Source organism: Mucor velutinosus (genome assembly GCF_035048745.1).
Source record: "Mucor velutinosus strain NIH1002 chromosome Unknown tig00001564, whole genome shotgun sequence".
Classification (NCBI taxonomy): domain Eukaryota; kingdom Fungi; phylum Mucoromycota; class Mucoromycetes; order Mucorales; family Mucoraceae; genus Mucor; species Mucor velutinosus.
This window is the reverse complement of record NW_027041906.1, coordinates 1,749,706-1,776,078: the sequence shown is the minus strand read 5'-3', so window position 1 is coordinate 1,776,078 and position 26,373 is coordinate 1,749,706. Positions and strand designations below refer to the sequence as shown.

At 42.4% G+C, this 26,373-nt stretch overlaps 6 protein-coding genes across 6 annotated transcripts; 3 read left to right on the top strand and 3 right to left on the bottom strand.

The window, feature by feature from the left end:
• Positions 1-3,074: 3,074 nt before the first annotated feature.
• On the top strand, positions 3,075-3,543 carry ATC70_010858 (uncharacterized protein; the record flags this gene model as incomplete). The annotated part of the gene is made up of 2 exons (XM_064830064.1): positions 3,075-3,422; positions 3,478-3,543. The coding sequence occupies 2 exons, from the start codon at positions 3,075-3,077 to the stop codon at positions 3,541-3,543; spliced, it is 414 nt and encodes a 137-aa protein (XP_064682566.1).
• A 44-nt stretch (positions 3,544-3,587) lies between these two features.
• ATC70_010857 (uncharacterized protein) lies at positions 3,588-5,307 on the bottom strand (the record flags this gene model as incomplete). Its single annotated transcript, XM_064830063.1, has 8 exons — positions 3,588-3,686; positions 3,746-4,246; positions 4,309-4,491; positions 4,554-4,595; positions 4,658-4,738; positions 4,804-4,973; positions 5,028-5,170; positions 5,231-5,307. The coding sequence occupies 8 exons, from the start codon at positions 5,305-5,307 to the stop codon at positions 3,588-3,590; spliced, it is 1,296 nt and encodes a 431-aa protein (XP_064682565.1).
• A 273-nt stretch (positions 5,308-5,580) lies between these two features.
• Positions 5,581-9,306, bottom strand: ATC70_010856 (uncharacterized protein; the record flags this gene model as incomplete). Its single annotated transcript, XM_064830062.1, has 2 exons — positions 5,581-9,176; positions 9,243-9,306. 2 exons carry the CDS (start codon positions 9,304-9,306, stop codon positions 5,581-5,583), a joined length of 3,660 nt encoding a protein of 1,219 aa, XP_064682564.1.
• A 2,920-nt stretch (positions 9,307-12,226) lies between these two features.
• On the top strand, positions 12,227-14,264 carry ATC70_010855 (uncharacterized protein; the record flags this gene model as incomplete). Its single annotated transcript, XM_064830061.1, has 9 exons — positions 12,227-12,240; positions 12,302-12,318; positions 12,380-12,541; positions 12,598-12,713; positions 12,769-12,911; positions 13,000-13,100; positions 13,159-13,445; positions 13,509-13,659; positions 13,729-14,264. 9 exons carry the CDS (start codon positions 12,227-12,229, stop codon positions 14,262-14,264), a joined length of 1,527 nt encoding a protein of 508 aa, XP_064682563.1.
• An 87-nt stretch (positions 14,265-14,351) lies between these two features.
• Positions 14,352-16,063, bottom strand: ATC70_010854 (uncharacterized protein; the record flags this gene model as incomplete). The annotated part of the gene is made up of 7 exons (XM_064830060.1): positions 14,352-14,680; positions 14,749-15,334; positions 15,411-15,481; positions 15,564-15,696; positions 15,759-15,863; positions 15,932-15,952; positions 16,013-16,063. The coding sequence occupies 7 exons, from the start codon at positions 16,061-16,063 to the stop codon at positions 14,352-14,354; spliced, it is 1,296 nt and encodes a 431-aa protein (XP_064682562.1).
• A 1,002-nt stretch (positions 16,064-17,065) lies between these two features.
• Positions 17,066-24,844, top strand: ATC70_010853 (uncharacterized protein; the record flags this gene model as incomplete). The annotated part of the gene is made up of 6 exons (XM_064830059.1): positions 17,066-17,945; positions 18,007-18,459; positions 18,510-19,863; positions 19,935-22,097; positions 22,156-24,350; positions 24,399-24,844. The coding sequence occupies 6 exons, from the start codon at positions 17,066-17,068 to the stop codon at positions 24,842-24,844; spliced, it is 7,491 nt and encodes a 2,496-aa protein (XP_064682561.1).
• Positions 24,845-26,373: the final 1,529 nt, after the last annotated feature.

Genomic DNA, 26,373 nt, shown 5'->3' with positions numbered 1-26,373 from the left:
TTTGAGGAAACAGATGGTGTTCTTCTGCCCCGCAATTAATGTTAGTTTCGGTGCTTTGTATTATTTGGTTGATGCAATAAAACGCAATACACAGCGTCTTTGTTTATATAAAAAAGAGGTTGTTGATTGATTATGAGGTTTAACCATCAGCAGACGGTCTACATAAAAGTTGTTATTTGTACGCCAACTTACACCAAATCTGTGCAAAAAGTTTATTGCAATGTAGTACTAGAGTGAGAAAAAAAAAAGGTCCTCTTGCCTGATGCAAAATGTCAAACTTCTTGGTGCATATAAAAGCCTTTCAGATTTCGGCTGGCTTCGCTCTTCTTTTGCTTCTCATCACAACATCTTTCAATACAATCTCAACTCTTTAGCATGGTTTCAATAGCAAAAATCTCTTCTTATTTGACTAATCAAATCTCAATGACTGATGTTTCATCAGCATCTGGCCCTTTTACATTAAGCGTCAAGGACATCAACACTTCTGGTGGTCAATGGTATGTTACATTCATTGCTCAATTCACTTCCTTCCCGAGTTACTGAAACATCTTTTGTAGTTCGTGGTGTGGAAAATACGGCCATCAAAGAACCATTTGTCCATATCTCAGATAAGTTCTCGAGTTCTACTTGAGCCAATTCAAAAGAATACAAACTGAAAAAACAAAAACAAAAGCATTTGCCTTTCTCCCAGTCTTTCTGTCATAACGCTAAAAGAAAAAAAAAATCATATTCATTGCTTCACTGCCACACATCTTTCAATTGCCATGTATATATATATTCATCTAAAAATTTTTCTTATACTAATAAAATAAACCTCATTGTTTTCTTTGCAACCCAAATGATGTACACATAATACTATACAAACGGATCATTACTATATTAAGATTTGCAATCTTAGGACATCTGCTTGTATGACACTGTCTTTGTTGATGTTGGACACAAACAAGAACGCGATTCCTTATGAATGCCGATTTTCAGGTACGTCTCTTCGCTGTAGTAATAAAACTGCGAGAGTATTAGTCAAAGTATCGGATGTGCAGCGAATCTGTTCCTAAGCAGTTTTAGCTTTGTGTGCAGTTATGCATACAAACAAATCGATGCTCAATCATAATCATAATTTGTAGATTAAACAAATACACTAAAATACATTAGTGTTGTTCTGGAGTGATTGGCGTAAGTGCTGTATCACATACTTTCCCGTCGATGGGTCCGGTTTCTTGATATCTTGGCTCACACTCAAGCTTTGTCGAGAGGCCCACTTTCGTGTATGCATATTTCGTTCGAATTTCATGCTATTTCTACAGCATCAGCTTTATTAAATGCATTATAAATGCACACATCACACGGATATATGGTTATTATTCACAAAGAATGATATTAACAACAAACAGAGCGGAAACAAAAACGGGTTATTTGATGACACACAGAAGTATATTTGTAGTGGTTCAACTTCTAGAATCTATAACTGGTTTCACTCTGTTATTTCAACACGATCTAGCCATTCTGTAATGAAATACATCGCATATTCTATGTCATGACTGATTGGAAAAAGGATGCGATTTTACACTGATTGCGTATATAGCGAGATTCATCTTCATGATACACTTTACCTCGTACATCTTCTGTAAAATAACACTTAAATGTATGCATTCATAATAAGACAATACAGGCACTTTGTTTGTAGTCTATTTTCTTTATTGTATCAGAGTTTTCAAGGTTATACAACTTCCATTGATAGTTTGACATAAAAATTGGATGCACATATCAGGAAACTGTTTATACCATGTTTGTGTACTTGCAAACATCGAAACAGAAACAGGGATGGAGAGAGCCGTTTAAGAGGCTCGGGAATTAGATAGATATACAAAGGATGTTGCAAAACCTCGATCCATTTGCAACCCTTTCATGATAAAAGACTGATTTCACTTCCAGAAGCTTATCATCTAAATGTACATTACTTCTTACAGAAGCTTCTATTTACATAATAAACAGAAAATAGCTAAAGGTTGCTAGAATACCGATTTGGTCCGCAGTCGATGATTAAAGAACAACAACAACAAAAAAAAAAAAAAACTCACACAATAGTTACCAGGTACAACAGGTACACAATATTTCAGTTTTAGGACTGTGCGCTAGGTTGGCTCTTCCGAGAATGGAGCCGGAACTTGATCCATCATGTGTAACCGCCTGTTCCCCACCCAACTATGCATTTCTGCTTTAGTGCCTACCGATGGCCCATCCCCTCGCTCTATTCAAATCAGCCACTGTTATGGGTTCAATCCCTTGGGAAAAAAAAAACAAATAAAACCATTTTCATTAATCGAAATCTAGGTTAGGGCCTTCCTTTTATCAATAGTAAGTTTGAGTCAGCTCTGATCTGGGCATTTTGTAATTCACATCTCATTCGATTTGAAGTTGCCCAGACCCAGTACCAAGATCACTTCAACACATTTAGCTGAACGTTTAGAAAGTCTTCATCATGCTAGCGTTGAATCAAATTTTTGTTGTAGAAAATCTGCTAAAAGAGTCAACCATTCCTTGTATATATTCCCCCCCTCCCCTTTTGCTTCATGTTCAATATAATCAACCAAATAGTGTCTAGTAGCAGTCGGCCAGTCGTGTCAATGTCTATCAGAGGAGAAAATTGTGCTAAATATGACCATTTATTAATAGAAGCATCTTTGATTGACAGAATGAACTTTTGGCAATAGAGATGGGGCTGTTGATCAGATTGAACTACGGTCTCCAAACTCAATGAAATGAAACAAGGCTACTTCTTGTAATTCCTGTGCGCCAAGCAAATTATGTCCGTTGCTTGATGCTCAGTGCCGATTGTACCCAATCTAAACTCGAGTCGTTAAATACGATGGGCTTATTCAAAGCTGAGTCGAGTTAATTCACATTCTCGAGAATTTACAGGCGAAGATGGCGATCATCCATAGACCCCCTTTTCGTCATGATTACCATGACGTATTTGATCGTTATTTCGTATAGCGCATGAATTAAACTACTCTTGTTTTAAATTGCCCAACGCTGAATGATTTTGTTTTCTTTCTTAATTTCAACATTTCAAAATGAATCCACAACCAGCATCAGGCGATTTGAGAGATATTCAAAGACAACATCAATTGGACCTCGAAAAGAGCTCTAGCAATCACAGTAGCGATAGTGGTGCAAGCTCAATCAGACCGCTGTCTTTGTTTGAAAGACGTCAATCCAGCAAGATACAAAACCAAGATGATACAAGCCTTCCGGAAGGAGAGTCCTTGGGTGCTATATCGCCCATGCCAACTGGTGCGGAAAGAATGGCTGCCTTGAGAGATTTGGGTGCAACATTTGAGGAAGGTCAGAGATCAATTGCCAAAGTGGCAACACCAACAGAGACTGTAGTGCCTAGTTTTGTGGATGCTGATCAATTAGAGGTAGTCATTGGAACTAACATCAAATGAATAACGAGCTCACTGAATTGCGAAGTAGATCCTACTTCACAAGAAACATAATCCCAATTTAACTGATACCTGCAAGAATACAGTTGCTCACTAAAGCTGTTTGTATCAAGCCATTCATGTAATTTTATGTAATAAACTTTAAACGTCAACAATTTCAACTCTTGATTCTTTGCAACCGTATGCAGAAGGTTCAATGCTTATTAAATCTTGGCGGGGCATACACAAGAAGGGAATTTCCTAAGACGGGCATGTAAGAATAGTTGACTCCCTCAAGTTCGTTTTCCACTGCAACTTACGTGATCAGGCCTATCAAACAGATAAGCATACAAGCAACGAAGAATGGAATCATGGGCAATGATCAGCACATCGTTCTTTTCACGCTCTAGTTCCATAATGACAGACTCAAGTCTCACTGCCAAATCGTGGTAAGACTCAGCTCTTGGATAGCGATGTCTGTAGGGATCCTCCTTTGCTCTCTCGACCTCATCTGGAAACTTTTGTTTGATCTGCTCCTTGTTCAAACCATCAATCTCTCCAGGGTTGATTTGATTTAAAACGGATTGCTGGCGCACAATAAGCCCTTCTTCTAGGAAAGGCAGTGCCGTCTGTCTAGACTTCTTGCGGGTCGATGTCCATACTGTCAAAGGACGCTGATTCTCCTCAGTATTTCCTGATGCTTGTCTTTGCTTTTCGCGGTATACCAGGATGAACTTTTTCAGTCTCTGGGCGTACAGTTCACCGTCTTTTGAAAGACCCGCATCCACTTTGAAGGATCCTGGGTTGGTTGACTCGCCGGCCTAACATGTTGCAAGTGACACAGTATTAGTAAACAGTGACAAATGAAATACGTGTATCTTACTCTGGCAAAGTAGATGGTTCTGGGTCGGTTGTGCAAATTCATGAGGTAGTATACAATGCGAGATTGTAAGTAGCCTTGCACATTGTTCACAATCAGTTGCTCGCCGAAATTCATCAATTTTACAAAGGGCAGTGTCAAATCACTAATGACCTTGTAGTGCAGTTCACATTGTTCAATGCGGTGCTAATGTGATTTGTCAGTCTTTGTGTTTTTTGGCAGTATCTAATTTGCCATGCTCCTCTTACTGTGTAATCCTTCACAGCCTCCTCGGGATCCCATCCTACATACTTGATTGATGCTGTGCTTTAGAATGCCAATCATGTGCATTTTAGATAAAAAAAACACTTACATCGGGTGATGATATTTTAACGCTCTTGATATTATTCAATACCAATGATGGTTTGTTGCAAATGGACTCGATGAAAAGAACCTATTAGATCAGGGCATTGGATGAGTGTGAGCTCATGTGTAACATGCGATTATCATATTTTTTACATGAATATCCAAGGCCACAAGTTTGTCATGAATCTCCCTGCGTCTGTCCTCGGTGATGTTATTGCCGTCGTAGATGCCAACCTGTCCTCCTCCATGCTGAAGCCATTCAATCATATCATTCAAGCAATCATCAGCAATCTTTAGTCTGCGGCCGTAAGCATCATCATTGTCTAATGTCTGCATATTGAACAAAGGTGCCTGGATATACAAATAGCTGCACTTACTAGGATCAAACATTTCGTTTGGAATAGGGCCCATCAATTTTCTTCTGTAGTTGCCTACGCTGAATACTTTGGTAGAAACACCGAGCCAGCGCATGTATCTACACAGCGATCTTGAAACGTGCGTTTTGCCTCTGGCAGGAAGACTGTCTCGAAAAGTTAGCTATAGTTTCTACGTCAAAGCGACAAAGATAGATAATACGCACCCAACTGTGATGATGGCTACTGCGCCAGCATGAAATAAACGTCCACTTGCTGTTTTGTATAATTGAGCACCTGCCATTCTCAAAATGGAAGATACAGGAGAAAAATGTAGATGAAATCAATGGGATGCCAGTTTCCATTTTGTGGAGAGCGCAGCTCATCGTGGTAGTGGCCCGATTTTATCCGCTTTGAACCTTATCTCCCCATTGTACCAACACAAAATGACAGCAAATATAGCTCTGGACACTTTAGGTTTACAGTTGGTTTTTCCCACTGGCAGTCTTTAGTCGTGAACAGCTCATGCCATTTAAAATGAATGTTTGAAAATAGATTTAATCGACATTGTCAGGTGCTATAGCAGCATGTACTGTTCAATGACAAAATTCAGAGTTTCTGCCCACAGTCGAGTTGTTTTTCTCTTGTCAAATTCATACACACCGAGATCCTTTGACTTTTTCTTGATACTATCTGTCATTTGATCCAAAAAGACTTGCTCATCAAAGTAAAAGCCGCTTGTTTTGGAGGACACAGACATGATTTGCAGTAGACAGATCCAAGCTTCTGCTAGGTAGTCTTTGGTGCACGATTTAATTTCGCCAAAGCCAATGAACACCAGAATATCGATGAGTGATTTTGTACACTGCGTCACAGACCAGTCGATCTGATGCACACCCAAATGATGAAGACGACATGTCCAATCCAGAATATACACCATCAATTTGACGATAGGACGCCATGTTAAATCACCTGTATTGCACTCTTCCACTAATCTTGGTACAAACTGACCCAAATACCGAATGTATCGCATAAATAGCTCGGTCAGCTGGACACGGTCTTCATACGGATGGAGAGGGATCCATTGAGTCAAGCAAACAGACACAAACGTATAAAAATGATCATGGCCAGGCAGCTCCTTGTCGTCTAGAGGGAATTTCTCTTTGCAGATCTTCACTATATCACCGGAAACCTTGTAAAAGAGATGCGCAAGCAACCATTCATTTTCGGGTACGACGTTTCTCCACAACAGATGCTTATCAAATAAGATCAAATCCACATAGTTGTCCTGAAGATGCTTGTATGCTGATTTGAGATTGGGTATAGCAGACAAGAGGGGCGTCAACAAGCGATGGTGCAGATAAACAGTGTCTTTAAGGCCTGAAATACGTCGCAGATCATAATCCTGCAAATGCCGCACTCGACTGATGACATTAGGCAGCGTATGAATGATAAGCACATTCAGCTTTTCCTTGATATGCTCATTTTGCTGTTGATCAAACAGCTCATTGAACCGGTCACCGTGCAAAGACTCATTGGCATAACGTACGTACTGCCTTGTACCCACATAGATGTCATCAAATGCCATGCGAGGGGTATCGACGGACCGTTGAAAGTAGGCACGGCCATTGTTATCGGGTGCCTGACCGGAGCGATCATTCCAAGCTCGATATGAATTTAGTGCGTGGCAGTATATATCATCTCTTGTTCTCTTGACCTTCTTTCTGCGCTTTTTGGGAGCTGGATTGTCTCTAATGGGTATACTTGATGGCTTCTTTGGGCCGTCCGCTGGTCTTTTGATGGCAATGGAAGATCTGGGTGCTCTTTTCACTAATTTCTTTGCTTTTGTAGTCCATTTTCTGGAGCTAGTGCCTTGGTGATAGCGCTGGATTCTGTTGTCTTCAATCGGTTCCTCGACAGGGTATACAGACTGAGGGTGTTGCCTTGACAATGGTGATGGAGATCCAGCTCGCGAAGAGATGCCTGCATTCAGTTGAGTTTGTTTAAGCGTGCGCTTAGATGAGTGCGCTGCTGAACTCTCGAAAAAGTCGGTGTTATCGCCTGTAGGTGTTGCTGATCCCGCCTGATGCTGCTGAGTATTGGGTATTTGAGTAGCATAGTCCATCATGGTCACATAATCATCGAGTGTTGGATACGCATCTTGCATGTCATCAGAGTCGTCGCCAGAACCTTCGCTTTGAGAGTCCAAGAATGCCGCAAACACATCAGGATCCGCTCTACTTGTAGAGCAAGACGAGGCGTGTCTTGTGTTGGAAGAGGTTGTGGCAGTATTTGATTTGGAGGCATTGGTACTCACTGTGCGCTTTTTAGGCGCTTTTCGTAGCCTGTCCTCCTCCAGCAGCTCCTTTTGATAAATTTTGAGAAAAGAAGCAGGTAAAATGCTTTTGAGCGTCTTTTTCTTTTTGAGCACATCTTGAAGACCAATTCGTTGTCTCTTGTGTTCTCGGTGTTCGAACGCATCCTCGACAATAGATACCACACCATCCTCTGATGATGGTCTCGTCAATCGCTTTCCAGTGATTCTACTTGATTTTGGTGTCAGAGCGCTTGTACCAGGGAAGCTGAAGATAGCGTCTAATTCTGCTTCTGTCAGTTCTCGCTCAGGTGGAGACTCCTCCTCCTCCTCATCGTCCTCCATGTCTTCTTCTTCATCACTGCTATCCAAAATGGCATGCTTCTTGACCCTGAACCTTCTCTTAATTGTCTCTTCGTTGTCTGCATCCACAGCATCCGCTTCATCATCATCCATATCGCTGCCATAGTTGTTGAAATCAACGTCAGCGTTCATGTCTTGCATCTGCTGCCGAAGATAGTCATCTGGATCTGGGGAGGTGGCACGCAGATCGCTTGAACTAGCTGCAAAATTGAACGAAGAGCGAGGCTGTGCATCAAAATCAAAAATGTCCTTTGTGCGTGATGTAGAGGAGGAGGGAAGAAATTTCCTGACGACTGATTTATCCTTTTTCGATCCTTTCTTTTTCTGAAAGGTGATGATTTTCGGCTTTTCTTTTCTTGAGGCACCTGTGGCGACTGTAGGCAAAATTAACTTATCCAATCCATACTTGTCGCATACAGGCGATGCAATATCGTCAAAAGTGGTATTTGCGATATTGGAACCCTTGGCTCGATGTTTAGCACGCTTATTTGATTTGGATGGGAGAGATGTCTTTTTCAATTTGCTCTTACTGGCAGATTTTCGAGGGCCTTCAGGGTGCATTTGCGATGCTTGTAGCTCGTCTGTTGTTACATCAACTTGTTGAGTGTCTGAAATAGTGAATTCGGTATCTTGGCTATCGGCAATCTGCGTGGAAACAGCGGCTTTGATTTTGCCTTTCATACTGGATCGACTGATGAGATACTGGAAATTGGCTTGTTCAATGGTAAATGGATGCAATTGAATAGCATTTCTCTGTCTCAGTGACAATTTGAACCTTGAAGCAGGAGCACTGGTGTCAGAGGATTGTCCTGAATCAACAGTGGATGGTTCAATATCGCTCACATTGAATGATGATAATGGTTGAGCAGATAGAGATGCCGAGTCTAATGTATCCAGCATGTCCATTTGCTGTGTAAATTGACAATCCAATGCTTCAGCAACATCCTCATCTGTCATATGCTTATCCCGTACCCGGTACACATCAGAGTCTGCCATTCCCATGTCCTCATTATGCGCTATGCCAGAAGCAAGATTGGCGGTATCTGAGAGGTCTGCAGTCTCGTGCGGCTGACCATCTGCATCTACTGTTTTTTGCTTGGAGAATATAGGCAGCTCATCCAAGGAGAATCCTGGAGAGCTGGGCAAATCAGCATAATGATCAGACACGAGAAGAGCATCGCTTTGTGAATCGTCCACGTCTGCTAGTGCTGTTTGGCTGTGCTGTGCTGAAGCGGTATCATCTACCACTACATTACTGTTCTCGAGCAATGGGTTTTCTATCCTTGTCTTGTGCTGGTCATTGTCTTGCATTTGTTGTGTTCCTGAGACGGCCAGCCATGTTGAACCATCCGTTTCCAAAGCTTGTATAAACTCATCATCATCACCAAATATATCCCAATCAGACTTCAAATGGTACTTGGAGCTTTCAGTGGTATTGCTCGCTCGACTCTGTTTTGTATCGGTAGTGAGATTGTCGGGGGTAGCAGCATTGTCAGCTATAGATGCTCATTTAGATAAAACAAACCAACAATACTATGTGAATGTTCAGTCAGCGACCTTACCTGTGCTTTGATTTATAACGCTATTCATAACAGTTTGGCTGCTTGAAATGTGTTGTGTGCTCATGTATAGACGATCCGAAAGATGTTGTAGCGCAGCATAGGTTTGCAAAATTTGGAAAGGTGCAACGTTGAATAAAAATCGCGGGCGAGTCATTTACTCCTCTCGCGACTTCTGGTGTTGAAGTGATAATCTGATGGTAGCCAGTAGTGTGGCTTAATAATCAACGTTACTTGAGTTTGTGCTATACAATATGCTTATGATCACTGATCTCAATGACTAAAGCAAACAAGATGCCTTCTTTCTATTTTTTTTTTCTAATGTATATTTATGGATAGCTTCACTTTGTACGATTGATGCTATTGAAACAGGCTATTTTACTAAAAGTATAACGACGTAACTGGACTTGAAAATTCTTTGGCTGGCTCATCAGGATTAATTTACCCACTTCAGTTAGGAGACCTACGCCAAATACTACATGCCCATGCCAGCAATTCCAGCAATTTCGACGGGCAGGCGATGGCGCAAATATCTATATCCCACTCTTCGTTTTTGTGCAAGAGAATGAGCAAACAAGGTCCTAAGAAAGCACCAAATAACGCTATTTTCACGCCCGGCACGCATTCTTGCAGGTGAATCTCAAGGAATTAGGCCAAGCTTCCTCAAGTATACTGCTTTCGAGATTTGTACAGCTCTGGGTTCTATGCACCACGGTATTTCTGATATTAACACCAACTGCCGGTAGCGCAAAAGACACGTACTAATCCATAGTTTTAAAGAGGCAGCATTACTCACTAGAACTCCAATATACTGTGTAAACAACGATATTTAGTGCTATATACGTTATTAATTCGCTTTAAAACGGAACTAGCAAGCACACTTACTGCTTTATAATACACTTAACATGAAGATCAATGAAGACGGCAAGCTTGAACTACACACTGTACAGGTTCCATCATGCACAGGGCAATAACAGACCAATTTACAGCCAATTTGGTAGTATTCAACTGCTTATATCTCCTCTTGTTGTCCGTTTCAGACCGTCAGAATCGCACCAAACAAACGCTCTCGACGAGTACTTGCTTTCTGTAGCATTATCTCATTTTTTTTTGGGTCGAAAATCACTGACCAAAATCCCAGCATTTTCCATGAGGTACCCCTCATGGATTTTTTTCAAAAATCAAACGATCGTGTTTTTCACCTCTAAAACAACGTTTTTCACTATAACATGTATTAGTGAATTCAAAAGCTAGAAGCTCAAGCAAGCATATAAAATTGCTATTCTAGGTATTCAGTAATACGAAAATCGATTTATCGACCAAATAAGGGTTTTTGTATTTCACCAAGTTGAGAAATAATTTTAGTGGAACGTATAGGTGTTTTTAGTACCATTCGATAGAAAATTCAAAGAAGTAGTCTAGACATTTAATAACCTAGGTAGATTATGTATTGTGTCTGTAGAGTAAGTATCGATAGAATGGTTTTTGTTGTCGAGTTGAGGCCAAGGATCTCAAATTCGGTCTCAAAATCCAACAGACTATAGCGCGGCTTGAATTAAATCTCAGTAGCAGTCAATATCAGTTGTGTGCCTGAATCGACTATAACAGTTGACTTGAATGTTAAATAGTACCAAACATAGCGTTGTCAATGAGTTCCAATCCAACGCTGCTCTTTTGTAATGCAGTTGAAACTTGGACGTTTGAAAGTGCTTTTTTAAAGGAGAACTTTTACAAAAGTAGTATGGCGATGCTTAAATATTGGACCCTACAAAACAACTGGATCACCAAGCACATGCATAGGAGGGAAGATAAATTCAATGTATCGCTACAGCCTCTAATCACTCTTGACAAACGTCAAATGCTAATCAAAAGCCTGGGAATGCTGCAGCACATCAGACATTTAAAGGCTTCTAACTAATTGGGATTTATTATCAAAAATGATTTGACACTGTTGTATTGGATAATCCTCTCTTTTCTTTAGGCTTTGCCCAAATTTTATAGTGATACAAGCCAAATCTATGTAACCATGAACCAACATATCAATGCGGTACCTAAATGCTTGGGACTAATTAGGGAAAGGTATTCAAGCAATTTCGAGGCTAGCAGTTTTAGATCAGGGCCTTTGTATTCCTACATGTTCTTGTGCTGGTCAAAGACAGGTACAACAAAATGACCTGTGCTTTTAAGCTTGTGGGATGGGCGGTGGCCTATGTCTGGAAGAAAAATGAGCTGATGTCTGGTCATCTCGACACACACACACACACACACACTCTGGTTGTCTTTGGGAAAAATGATAATCTATTTGTTTGTGTGCCCTCAAAAGCGTATTGTTGCTCAAAATAGCAAAGATTCTTGGTTGGTTGAATGGGTCTGGAGTATATCTAAATTATCAAGTATACTTTGCCACTACAATAGGCATTTTGTGCATTTGCTCATCTCTCTGATATGTATGGTAATCTTTTGCTTGAAATGTGCTACTTCAAAATGTCATATAAAGTGATGTGCAGTCCATCAGGTCAATCCGGGCTGTATAAGGCTATACATCTTTTGAATTGGTGGGAAAATGGAAGACAATGTGTATTAGATAGATGGATCCAAGTGGGAAGAAACATCTGGCTATTAGTAAACTCTGAGTTGATAATGTGAATGCAGTTAATTTTGTTGTTTAAATTGAATCTCTACTCAGAAAACACACAACCACTGCCCACAGTTGCACAGGTGTAAGTGCCATGCACTTACATTTACAGTTAGCAGCTGTGGTACGGGAAAAAGAACAGATATCCTCACAAGGCTCTAAATAGAAATTACATTTAATACGAGGTAACACTCATTGATGAACTCGAATGATATCGTTTTTGAAGCATGGCACATTTGGGTCTGTATTATCGGTTTTGGGCTGTATGAGTGCACCATTTAAGCTTCTTTCTCTCTTCCTTTTTCTTCTTCTTTTTCCTTTCTATCACTTGTAAATATATATCCCCATCTCAATGACACATTTAAGGTGAGCTTTGTATTACACTCTTGCCCCACGAATGATGGATTCTAACATGTTATATTGACAGTGATTTTTCATATCTGCGTATGTGTCTCCCTTCTGCTTGATATAGTGTGTGATCCCCTAACATGTCAATTATACACAGAAAGATGTGCATTAGAAGTATATATGGGAGTATTTCTATTCTATAGAGTTTGGTCGAATGATAGAATGCGATGTCTACATCCCAAGAGAATTTTCGCTGGCGAATTGAGAAGTATCATCACAGTACTGTATATACTAATGCTGGTGATGCAGACATCGTGGGGTAGGAATATTACGCTAGAGTGTTTGCTTGGATAACTCACCCGTCTCTTACCATAGATGTCGTGTCGACATGGATCAAATACACCGAGAAATTCATCGTCATTCCAGGCACAGACAAAATCATCTCTAAACCGTTCGACTACTGGTCCAAGGAACATCAGGATGTTGCTCAGGTACCGATCATCACAACCATCGTATATATCTTCATGATGACTCAATTGTAAACAGGCCATGGATTATGTAGAATGTGTCAACCTGTCTATGCAAACCGGCGTCTTTTTCCTCCTGCAGTGCTTTTGGAACTATCTTTCCAATACTGTAGCCAAAAAGTCCTTTATGAGTTCTTGGGAGTTCAAATTTTACATCTTTTGGTATGCAACATCCGTGCAAATGATAGCTTATTTGATCTGCCTTTGACATATGAAAATTAATACTTGTTTTTTTTTTTATTCTTTGCAGGGCTTTGGGCAGCGTAGCCGTTTTCCCAATTCTGCAATGGTACTACAGAAATGATGAAAGCTTGAGAGAGACAGCTCCTCAATTAGCTTACTCTATTGAGGGTAGGTCATCAAAGCTATTCGGCATAAATAGCTTCCGTATACTCACCCTATACATTAGTGCTCATCACATCATTGCTGGGCATCCGCTCTGACCGTAGATTCAGACGTATCCTCAACATTTCTCGTAATTTAAAGCATGGCGGTGCAGCCATTGTTGAGAAGCTTGCCTACTTTAAGGACATGAACATCTACCTCACGACTGTTCTCTTTTTTTACGCTCTCAGTCTTGGTACTCTTTGTGTCGATGGCTTGACCGCTTCCAAGACTATCAACTCCAACAAATTTGCATCCGATTTATTGATTGCCAACTGTAATACAGCATCTGTGCTGATGTGGATTGTTGGTGTAAGTATACTCGGTAAGCCTTGGTTGTTTGGTAGACAACGACTTCTAACCTGCATGCACTAGATTTCTATTTTCCATCCTCGTCGTTCTAACGCAGACATTGAAGCTAGTGTTGACTCAAGGAGTATGACTACGACTACGCAAGGCCGATTCCATCAGCCTACATCTACTAATGACATTGAGAACAACCACACAAATAGCATGAGATTTAATGGTTCGTCATTTTCTGAGGGAATGAAAGGAAATGGGCATCGACTAAGTCAACGTATCACGAATTTCATAGAAAATAAAAATGCTGGCAACCTTCGTTTTGGTACCAACAATTCGACTGTGATGGCAAACGATTCGTCTACATTGTACGAGCCCACTTCAAGGGAACTGATAAACGGCAGCAACGGTAGCTTCCTGAGACCCATGTCTCCTGTCGAAGTAGACCACCCTACCATCGGCAATGAGCAGCGTTCGTTCACACCTACCAATCACTTTACACCTACCACTGCCAACCGCAACGTCTCCATTGATGATCCTTATAGTAACCATGCAATCAACTTTACCATGATGGAACCTATCAATAACAAAAAGTTCAACACAGTGCAGCAGCAATCATCCGTTGCAGGAAGAGACTCATATGAAGCATCGTATCGATCTGCATCTCCCAAACAACAACACCGCCAAGATTATCCCATGCAAACCATGAGCGGTGCTGCTATCAGTCATCATGATGATTTCAAATTTGACCCTCTTCAGGATGACCAAGCATTTGACTACATGCAAACACCCACAAAGGCCAAAACTAACAATACAAGCAATTACTTTTAAATCAAATTTCCATTTTATCAATCATTAATAAATTTTTAATATCTAATATCATAAAGAAGCGTTTGTGTGAGTTGTTGTATTACAGATTTACTGATAAGGTGGATATCCGCTTGGAGGATAACCTCCTTGATGCTGTTGGGGCGGGTAACTACCGCTTGTAGGTGGAGGATAGCCGTTGTGGGCAGGTGGTGGGAAAGTGCCTTGATGAGCGGCAAAAGGTGTACCCAGGGGATCAGCATGAGGAATGTATCCACCAGAAAACTGTTGTGGCTCAGGGAATCCGAATGATGAATGCTGAGGTGGATAGGGGCTACTGGTATTATATGCAGGGTAGCTGTTTCTGTTACCAGCATTGCTGTTTTGTGGAGGATAGCCACTGCTTGGTGGATAGCCATTGTTGCCACTAGATGGATAGCCTATATTATCAACCAAATTAGTTACATCAGCCGTTTCCTTGCAAAAGAACAAGCCATATCTCCATTACCTCCACCATAACTAGGATGGCCTGTGTTGGATTGTGGGCTATAAGAGGAAGATAAAAGAGGAGCGTGCAAAGGTGCAGATGAGTTGCCGAAATTACCACCAGATCCAGGCACAGGTGGCGACGAAGGGCGATTGCCATTGAAAGCAGCAGACGGTTGACCACCAAATGAGACAGGGCGACTGCTTTGGTTAGCAGGAGGATATGGCTGCTGCTGCTGAGGAGGATATGCATGCTGTGATCCAGTTGAGATGGATGGGGTAGGGTTGGGAGGAGGATAAGGGCGTGGTGTATTCATGCTGGCACCATAGTTGTACGGTGGGCGTTGTTGTTGCTGTTGCTGCTGCTGTTGATGAGGTGGGTATGGGCTGCTGCCGTGAATAGGAGTGGAATGAGATTCGACTGGTACAGGTGGAGCAGCTGGTCTTGCGACACCACTGGGCTGAGGAGGATATTGGGGTGAGGCTGGATAAGGTCTGTTCTGTACGTGACCTGATGGAGGAGGAGGTACAGTAGGAACATAACCTCCTACTGGCTTGAGCTTTTTACTCATACCATATCTTGTAGGCTGGCGTTTTGGTGGAGGACGCTATTAGGTTACACGACGCAGGGGGTGGTGGGATCAATAAAAGCCATGATTTCATTTCGATACCCTCCATACTTACAGCAGAATAAAATGTCAACTCCAAGTAAATCTCACCAGCAGATCGACCCTTGTAGCTCAAAGGATACCAGTCTATGGACACGTAAACAACAAATAAATATCATGTTGCTCATGTTTCAAGGAGCAGAAAACTGCTCCCCCCCTCCCAACTTACTATCTTCCTCGCCTTCTTGCAACACTTTGGTGATATCCAGATCGCACTCTGAGATGAGCTCCTGTCTCTTTCCATCCTCGTCATATACCTGCACTAACACGGTTGTCTTTTTCTCGGGAATAGGAAGCGTGACCTAGAGGACTGTATATAAGCTCAACCTACCCCTAATTTCAATTAAAAAAAAAAATCTCGTACCTGATCATCCCAAGTCGGGTGTTGACCGCCTCTTAAATCAGTTTTAGTCTTTTGAATCACTTCGCCAATACGGAAAACGACAAATGGATCTTGCTTGCCAATAACCTTTGCGTTGATTACCTGTTAGCATCTGCATTTCACACGACCTACGCCTGGCATAGCCAGCATCTTACCTCACGTTCAGGCAAGTGTCTCTATCCAAGCATGTAGAAAGTTACAAGATGGCTTCTTGATTCTCGACATGTTCAACTTACAGCTTTGTATGCAACAATCACTAGTTCGCCGATAATCTTGGGTTTAGACATGTTGTTCTCTAGTTTTTTTTTTTGTAATATATTGAAAAGAAAGAAGAGAAGAAAAGTGAAATGAAAATACAACTCGACTATATAAATAAACCGAGTGGGTGAGGCTGATACCGTACTGCCGGGCTCCGAATACGCTATTTCCTAATTTCATTGCTGCTCCATCGATTACTTGGCAGTGCATCCTTCTAATACTAGTACGGATAACAAACCCTTCAGTCGAGCTAAAAAAAAAAATGAGGTGCTCGTGTAATATGAGAAAAGATGCTGGAGATGAGCATGCGCGACATACATTTTCAAGCACACTTGAGATGAATATCAAATGGAGATGCCCAACTTGATGTATTATGCATTTTGTTTCGTTTCATCACTGTTCATAGGCTAAAGAAGATATTGCCACACCCTCAGAACGTTTTCTAGAGAAACAACCATGGCATCCAGGTTAAATTGGATGTAGCTGTAAATGGCAATGGAAGATGGAATGCATAATTTAGGCTATTTTTGCCCTCTAAAAACGAATAAGGATGTGCCTTATTGCGTGATGTAATTCAACAACAGTGTATGTATATGAAAATGAGACACAGTTACCATTGTATATAAGCATACATGGACAAGCAAGTCAATTGACATTAGACTGTCATGTACATTAAGGAGTCAAAACAAGCAACATTCGCGATTTGTTTTAGGAGCAACCATTTGTTGTGATCACATTGAGACTCTACAACAGCCTACGACTACGCGTGATGTTGGATTACAAGTGAATAACAAACACACATAAGAAAATGTTACTCAAAAATGCACATCAACTCTTCTCATGCAAACACATTGAACCAATAAGACACTCTACTGTAGCGGAGGTTCCCTTTTAATCCCTTTCCCTTGCTGTTTAATCGCATTGATTCTCTCTTCTTTCTTTCTCTCTCACTTTCTTGTTTCTTGCTGCAGTCCTTATTGGTCATTATCTTTCTCTCAGTTACAACTGTTGATGAAATTAACTGCATTTGTATGAATCAAGTAGCTCCTCGGACCACACCAACAGCAGCAGCAGCAGATGAAGCGGCGTCAATTGACAATCATGCTGCCATTAGCAAGCCGTTTTTCAAGTCAACTCAACCTCGCTCCCATCCTGCTAATGCCAGTGTCAGCCATGTTACCACCTCAGCAGAAATCACTAATCCATCTGCCTCCAGCATCAATCTCAAGAGTGTGCCCATACCACCACCATTGCTGCTGAAACGGCCATTGAGTCGCTCATCCATGTCCTCCATGGACGACGATCATAGCAGTAAACAAAGTGGGTCGGCAGCCTCGTTACCGTCGCAAGTGCCTCCTCCAATGGCTGGCACACTCAACAAGCCGATTCCTATCAAGAAGAAGTCCATCTGGACGCATGGAAACAGTGGCGATGAGATGACATCTAGTCTGGGAAGTGAATCTGACGCTGTAGGCAATAAAATAAAGACATCACACGCAGTATCATCATCCATGGCATCGCTTCGTTATGCAAACAGCCCACCTGCTGGAAGTGGAGGGAAATACATGGTAAAGTCCAAGCGGTCAAGTTGGATTGTTGACGCAGGAGTTGAAAGAGGAGGAGGGGGAGGAGGAAGCATAGGAGTGCAGCCCACAGCAGCAACCAGTGATACAATCAACAGTACGCCTTCGACTCCTGTGAGCCTACCTGAAACCGTCAGATTTTCAAGAAGTAGAAAGAGTTCCACCATTGATGAAAGATCGAAGCTGAGAGAAAACAACTTTTTCTTTGACAAGCATCACCGAGCATCGTCGATATCGTCTATATTGACAGACAATATTAGCGTTTTATCCGGCTCAGACGAGTACGAGTCTTGTCACGATAATGATGAGTCTGTAACATCGCCCGCTGGTAAACTAATACATGGGCACTCGCATGAGTGATGGCGTATACTTATCAACTGTAAATGTAGGCATCCATAGACGCTCTTCAGGCTGTCTGCTTCGAAACATGTCCAGTGCAGAATTAACTGGTATCCTCAATGGGAATATACCCAATCCCGTTTATTCACACCCATCTACCATACCCGAGTACCAGCAGTCGATACAGACTTTTCTCAAGCGACAGTTATCTAATTCAACCATGATATCGCCTCGTTCGATTCCTGAAGCAGATAAAGACGTTGTTGAAATTGATTTGGACGATTCATTGTCTTGTCCGTACAGTAACGCAGTCGATGCCCATTCCAGATACCAATCACCGGTATATCCAGCCATCTTTCTCAACGACAATGATAACGGCAATGATGAAATAAACCCAAAGAATATGCAAGCAGCAGTAAACGATAGGGATACCAATGTGGACAGTATCTCTGTGCCTGATGTGAATGAGGACTATTTCACTTGGGCAGCACAGCCTTCTCAAGGTAGCATAAACAAGTGTTACTCTACATGTTGAATCTAATACACCTTTTAGAATCTAAAAGTGTTCCTATCCGCCGTCGCTCTCTCTCCAAGGCAACCAAATCCGCCAACAAAGGTTCTTACGCCTACAAGTTACAATCATCACGCTTGGCTAAGATTAGAAAATGGTCACCTTATCACCATCACCATCATTATCAACACACACGCCCAAATTGGATCAATTGGATGGATGCCAGTGTTATCGCTACAAATGACAAGATTGCGTCTTGGTGGAATAGTATTATCCAGCAATTAGATAACGCTGATTCAGTGCAACAACAACAACAACAACCTCCTCCTGCTGCTCCATCAGATAAAAAGCAGCACAAACATCATATGTCACTTCATTTACATGACCTTCCATATCGATTTCCTGCTTCTGCTTCTACAACAACTGAACCTGTTGTCAATAACAACAGTAGCAGTACAGCGTGTAGTACGCCCACACGATCCCACCATGTTAGCGTAGGCTACAGATTCAACCATCCCAACAAGAATCCATTTCAACATTTTGGCGAGAATTACGATTCCTTCACATCGCCGCATAGAATACCCTCCAATACCAAGCAGCAGAGCGCTTGCCCCAGACTCACCATCAAGACCCGGTTGTACGCTGCCAAAGAAGCCTGTAATCTGGAATTGCGCAGAATCATTGATGGACTCAACGAATACGTGGAAAAAGGATTGCTTTACCAGAAAGAAGAACAAGAATTGTTAAACTGGGATGCCTCCATCAAGCAACAATACACGAGTAGTACCAGTAATGAGGAGGAGGAGGACATGGTCGCCATGATATCCGAAGACTCTTATTTGCCAACGCCCTTTATCCTGACACTACAAGACGTTATTTGTTTAGCTCAAAGTGTTTTGGATACTGATTTGGAAATTTTTTTGGAGAATTCAGGTGCATGTGCGGATACTGTTTCAAGCATCCAAGCAGTAGGCTTAAAGTGGGAGTATCACAAGGAATGGCCATGCAGAGAGTGGTATGTGAGGCTTCTTTTGAGTGTAGCAGCATTGAATCGAGTCGTTGAATGGTGGCAAGCAGAACGCAGCTTTTGGTCCAGTGCCACCACGACTACTGCGACCGTCATTCCTACGCCTACCACCACATCCAACAGCACAACTACCACGGTAACTCCATTGTTCAAGCCAGCAATGCTGACAGAAGAAGCTGCGTCATCTGTCTCTACACTGAGGACCAGAGACAACAGTGTCTTGTCCAGTACATGCCATCCCAACGAAGATGAGACGTGTCAACTGCAAGAAGAAGCAGACATTGGCCAGAGCAGAACCATTGTGATGGAGCTATCCTTGACCTCCTCCATCATACAATATCTAAGTCCTGTCTGGCATGATGTGATTGGGTAAGTGCACAATGATACAATATATGCATACACACATGGCATGCTAATAAGCAAGCTATTCTACTGTGTAGCACAAGACCACAGTCGATGATAGGCCTGAGTATATCGCAGCTCCTGGAGCATCAAGACAAGGATGTCTTCTGTACAGCTACAGCAGAGATGCTAGCAGACGACTCGAGAACAGTAGAACTGTTATTCCATGTCATCAATGATCAAGACCCCAAGAAGCCTTTTGTGATGGAGGGCAAAGGCATGCTGATGTACAACCATGTTACAGGCGAGCCAAGCCATACCATGTGGGTCATCAAGCTGTTGGAAATGTCCAGGCGATGGTCCACCCTCATTGATCAAGTTACTAGTGCGCCCGTGTCTGATCTACTACCTCTGGAAAAACCGCCCTTTCTGTCCGAGAAAAAGATGCCATCCTTCTCTGTCATAGAAAGCATCAAAACAGTAGCCATGAGAAGAGCCATATCACAGGGTGGGACACTTGTATCTCAAAATATCGATTCCACTAGCCATCTCCTCACGCTGTCTCCCGCGCTGTGCAATATATGCGAAAGATGGGTGGTAGCAGCCTTCTTTGAGCAACACGCCGAGCTGTGTGCAGAGATTCATCGTGCTGAGATGGACGTGGTGACATGTAACGACAGCCTTACCGAGTTGAGACACTATGTGCAAGGCCTGTGTGATCTGACAAGCTCAGAGGTGCAAGAACTAGAGAGTAACCCTGAATCGCACTTGCTGCATCAAGTAGATACTATATTTGAAGACGACGAAAACGATGCTGCCAGCATTAACAGTGAAAAAGACTCTATCTTTGGTGAATCATTGCCTTTGGAAGAAGACAAGGTATCTCCCTTGGAGAGAAAGCGATCAGAGCTAGAGAAGTACATGTGTTTGCTAGACATTATGAACACTGCGCTATCTATCGCTACACCTGGCAGCGATGATATAGCAACAGACGAGGAGGCTACCACTGATGCACATGGTCCACACTCACCGCGCTTGAAACAGTCTTCTGTGTCCAAAGCAAAGATCATTCAAATTTTGTATTGGCGTGCACCACAAGCTGATGATGCTGACACAGAATCACTGATTCATGACATTGAAGTCATTATCAAGTCCAAAGTGGATTCAGTGAACCGAATGCAGGACTGTCTTGAGTATAACGAACGCACAAGAAAGAGCTTTCAAATGAATATCGTGTGTGATAGTGAATGGTCTGAATTCGTTGTGTCTCCACAAGATGAAAACAAGCTGCAAGAAACGGAGGTACCCGAAGCAGCAGCGAGAGAGATCCAGCAACAATCAGAAGCGCCTCCAGCTGCCGAGCAGAGCAGCCAACAGCGCATTCCTCCTCCACCACCGCCAACGTCAGCAGCAAAGAAGCCAACTGAAGACGAAGACAAGGGCAATGTCAACCGCAAAAAGAGCATTTTCAAAAAGATTAAAGACTGGAAATCCAAAGGAAGACGTTGCAGTAGCAAGCAATCTAAGCGAACCTCCAAGCGCAGGCAAAACAACAGCAACAGCAGTGCCAGCACCTCGGGCCATATACCACCACCAGTATCCACAAACACCACAACGGCTACTTTTTCAGCACATCACTCGTCCATCAACAGCACGCGCATCCTGGAAATGGAGGTAATTGATACACCAATGGCATCTCCCAAGTTCCCACCTTTGACAGGCTCTGCTGTAGTACCTCCACTCAGAAGAAGCAGCCTCACACATCAACAACAGCAGCGAATACAGCAACAATCCTCGGGCGCTACAACACCAGCACTTATCAAGTCGCCATTATCACCTCTACCTGCTGCCGTGTCGACCACAAGACCAGTGCCACCAAGCATCAAGGACTTTGATATCATCAAACCCATCAGTAAAGGAGCATTTGGCTCTGTCTTTCTAGCAAAAAAGCGAGTAACAGGAGACTATTACGCTATCAAGTTCCTTAAAAAGTCGGATATGATTGCAAAGAACCAAGTAACCAATGTCAAGGCAGAGCGTATGATACTGATGACCCAGACAGATAGCCCATTTGTCACCAAACTGTATTACACATTCCAGTCGAAAGATTACCTGTATCTAGTCATGGAGTACTTGAATGGTGGCGACTGCTCGTCACTGATCAAAGTGCTTGGTACTTTGCCCTGTGATTGGGCTCGCAATTACCTGGCTGAAGTGACATTGGGGTTGAGCTATCTTCATGAAAGACACATTATTCATAGGTAACGTAGGCTGTCCATTTACTATAACATGCTACTGACATTGTATGCACGTACACAGAGATCTGAAGCCTGATAATCTACTGATTGACCAGAATGGACATTTGAAATTGACTGACTTCGGCCTGTCTCGGATTGGGTTCCTTGACCGTCGTGTGCGAGATGAATTAAGCCGTGGACCCTTCTCTCTACTACCATCCTCACCGGCGCCGTCTCGATCAGGGACACCTCCTCAGTCCCCATCAGCAAACACTACGATGCCCTTATCCAATGGCAGCAATGGAAAGCTCTACAAGCATTCGTACTTTAGCTTGCTATTTGACGGCAAAAAGAACAATCGAGGCTCACATGCCAGCTCTGCTTCTGGTGAAGGTGGTGAAACTATCAATGGCGGAAATCAACCCTCCTCATCCACGACATCCTTTGTACATAATGGAGAAACAATCAACGCTCCTTTGAACTTGCACGACGATTTGAACCCTACCAGCAGCAGCAGTAGCAATAGTATCGCAACTTCGACTGCTTCCACTCGACCACATCGTCAACGCACAAGCTCTGGCTTGCTTTCCTCCGGACTAATCACTCCTGTCGCATTTGTGCATGGGGCAACCGCTGCAGCAGACATGAGCAATACCCACAGCGCTGACAATGGAGCAGGCGATGGCAGACAACAACAGCAAGAACAGGCCGTAGGTACACCTGATTACCTCGCTCCCGAAAGCATACTGGGTACTGGGCAAGACTCAATGGTGGACTGGTGGGCTCTCGGTGTCATTTGCTACGAGTTCTTGTATGGTTATCCTCCATTCCACGCAGAGACACCAGATAAAGTGTTTGAGAACATACTTTCCAGAAACATTGATTGGCACAAGGACGACATTAAGCTGCCTGACGAAGCGTACGACTTTATGGAAAGACTACTGACTCTGGATCCAGAACAACGACTTGGTCGCAATGGCCCGGAAGAGGTTCGAGAGCATCCTTTCTTCAAGGACTTGGACTGGGACACATTGCTCAGTGAATCACCCTCGTTTGTACCGCAGCCCATGAACGAGGAGGACACGGACTATTTTGATGCTAGAGGTGCCACTATGATGATGGAACAACAAGATAATGTGCAGAACTTGGTGCTGGAAGAAATCAAAAGAGCGCAAGCGATCATCAACCAACAGGATCCCGATGAAATTGCGCTTGTGGATGGCAATTCGACACAAACAGCCGAAGCAGCTAATGAAAAGCCTAGCGAGGTCTCCTTTGATGATGTTGATTTTGGCACCTTTGTATACAAGAATCTGCCCGTGCTGGAGAAAGCAAATGAAGACGCTATTCGAAAGATTCGTCACGAACGCATTGTCGCCAACACATCGTCGTCATCATCATCTTTGGCTTCTATGGAAAGAATGCATTTCAGGTCTCTTCCTGCTATTTCACGAAGAAAACGAAGCTCAATTGCAGAGACAGTGCACTTGAGAAACGGTAGTAACAGTAGCACAGGCAGCAACCATAGCACCACATCGTCTCTTCCACCATTGTCAATGATCAAGACCAACACGAGCGCATCCACATCATTACCATGTACACCTCCACTGGCTTTGTCACCGTCTTCATCAGCAAAGGCGACAAGTGATGTTGTGTTTCCAAATACAAGTACTACACCGACTCATCGTAGATCAGTAGACATATTTCAGGCTCCTGTCAGTCATGCAGAGAAACTGAAGATGGCAGAGGACGCGACACCCAATCGAGTACGATCTGTATCTTCACCTGGCAATCGAGTGGCAATTTTAGCGGCAGCAGCAGCCGCCGCAGCAGCAACAGCATCTGTAGGTTCACCATCCACCGCCTATCAAGGCTGTCCTCACGCACCTCCTCCGCCCATCTCTACTTCGCCTACGTCGACTGCTTCACATCATGATGGCAGCAGTACTAATAGCAGTTGCACAAACAGCCCCTTAATCAACAAATTACATCGACACAATATGTCCTTACCACTCCAAATATCGGCTACAGCCCATCCACTCGATACAGAAACTTCATCTCCATTATCTGCAAACACCCAAGCTGCTGCAACAACGAGAACGATAAACTGCTTGATCGCGGATGATAATCCTATCAGTTGCAAAATATTAGAGACCATTTTACATTTGCTGCAGTGTCGTTGTGTGGTTGTTCGCAATGGTGCTCAAGCTATTCGGTGTGCTATGGGAGACAAGGTGCAATTTGACTTTATTTTCATGGATATTCGAATGCCTATCAGTAAGTAATCATGCTCTGCTATGAATTCGACGCTAACAAACCTTACAGTCGATGGAGAGGCTGCCGCAAGGATGATCAAATCGACAAACAACATTAACAGAAACACTCCCATCATTGCCGTCACTGCATATGAGCGAACCCTTCAATTAGCGAGCGTGTTTGATGACATATTGTGTAAGCCAGTGACAAAAGAGATTGTTTCTAGATGCATTCGCCACTTGAGTGAATTGCAAACCAACAGCAACAACACAATCCACTGGTCATCAAGCAGTGCTTCCACTCATCAGCCTCAACATCTAACCGAAGCTATATTTCCTTTATCCACGTCTTCTTCGCCAGTAAATGCAAAGGACACATTAGCATACCCACATCAGCATCAGAATCATCAATCATTTATATCACCATCACCCCCATCTACATCCCATCATCCGTCACATTCTGTTTCAATCAAAAGACTATCAGATGCCCCGTCGACACCTCTCGCCTTGGATTGAGAAGATAGATTCTTTGACATGAAATTATGACAGCAAACATATCCACTCCATCCTTTGCAACCACCATCATTCACCTATACATATACCATAGTCCCTATGTCATCATTATCAATAAAGTTTAACACTATGCTTCCATAACCCGGGTGGTCTGATTAAAGCTGCTGAAGTCTAGTAGATATTCAAAGTAATACGTTGTAGTCAGCAGATACACTTTCTATTGTACACTTAGCTTGATAAATAGTATTGCATTGGCTACTTGAACCAATACCAAATAATGATACTAAAAATATGATTCTATTATTTAGTTAAGTGTAAAGTAGAACTGAAGAATTTAGACCAGCCAGGTAAATGATCCTTCCTATTTTATACTTGAACAATGAATACGAGGTTTGCAGCTTTGATCTGACATAAAAATTAACTTAGGTCATTGACATCAAGTTCATGTTAAAATGACAACATCTCAGCAAAGTAGACGCGTTGATGATTTAGATTCGTGTGTGAGAAGAAGGTTTTTTTGATCATGTAATAATAGTAATACAAGTGTTAGTCTATATAGCATAATCGAGCACAACGTTTCGCATGGCTTCATCTATCGATTTATTATCGTAATCGCTTGTAAGTAATAGCTTCCAATAGGTTTTATGCACAGGTCTTTGCTCGAAGTTGCGTTCCTGAAAAAAAAAAACTCACCCTCCAAATTAGAATCCAATTACATATACGCTGTTATATTTCATCCGAAATTTTATTATACTTCGAGGCATACTGATTTCAGAACTTACGCATCCACATTTTAAACCTATATTTTGGATAACTCAAGCCTCGAAACTAAAAACACTTTTATACGTTCAGAATTTGATACGACGACGTAAAAGATAGCAACTCATGAAATTGAAACAAGTTGGAAATCATTGGTAAACGGCGCACGTTTGGCGAGGCATCTGGTACTGAAAGGACTCGGTACCTCATTTACTGCTGTAACTTAACCATAAACTTTCCCCAAATTTTATCAAATCTAAAGTACATTCCTTATATAAAGCTGTTTACTGCATATGGCATTAAATGATTGCACATTGATTTGCTTTTGAATAAAGAAAGCCTTAAATTGTATTCATTTTATTATAAAGATAAAATCATGGTAATAAATGATAGATCAATAACAGATCAACTAGTTGTGGACCTTCGTTGTTTCAGCCTTTCAGCCAATCAGATCGCGTAAAAACTCCGCCGACCTAAAAAAAATTTTGCGAGGGTTTCCCCCTGTTTTGGTGTGAGGCAAAATTTTAAGCTCCGCTATATATATAGCAATATAGCAGATGCTATCATCAAATTCCCCTCAGGTGCTAGGGCATGCCTTACTTACACCACCTAGCTTTTAAATTCTGGCATTGAGACTCTCAATCATCACTAAAGTAAGTAGCGATAACCAAGTGGAGGCGGCCTATCTACCTCCTAGCCTCGGATAAAGTCTTGTTGAGCTTCAGGGATAGGCACATCCACACAACGTAAAAAAAAAGGTATGCTTCAAAGAA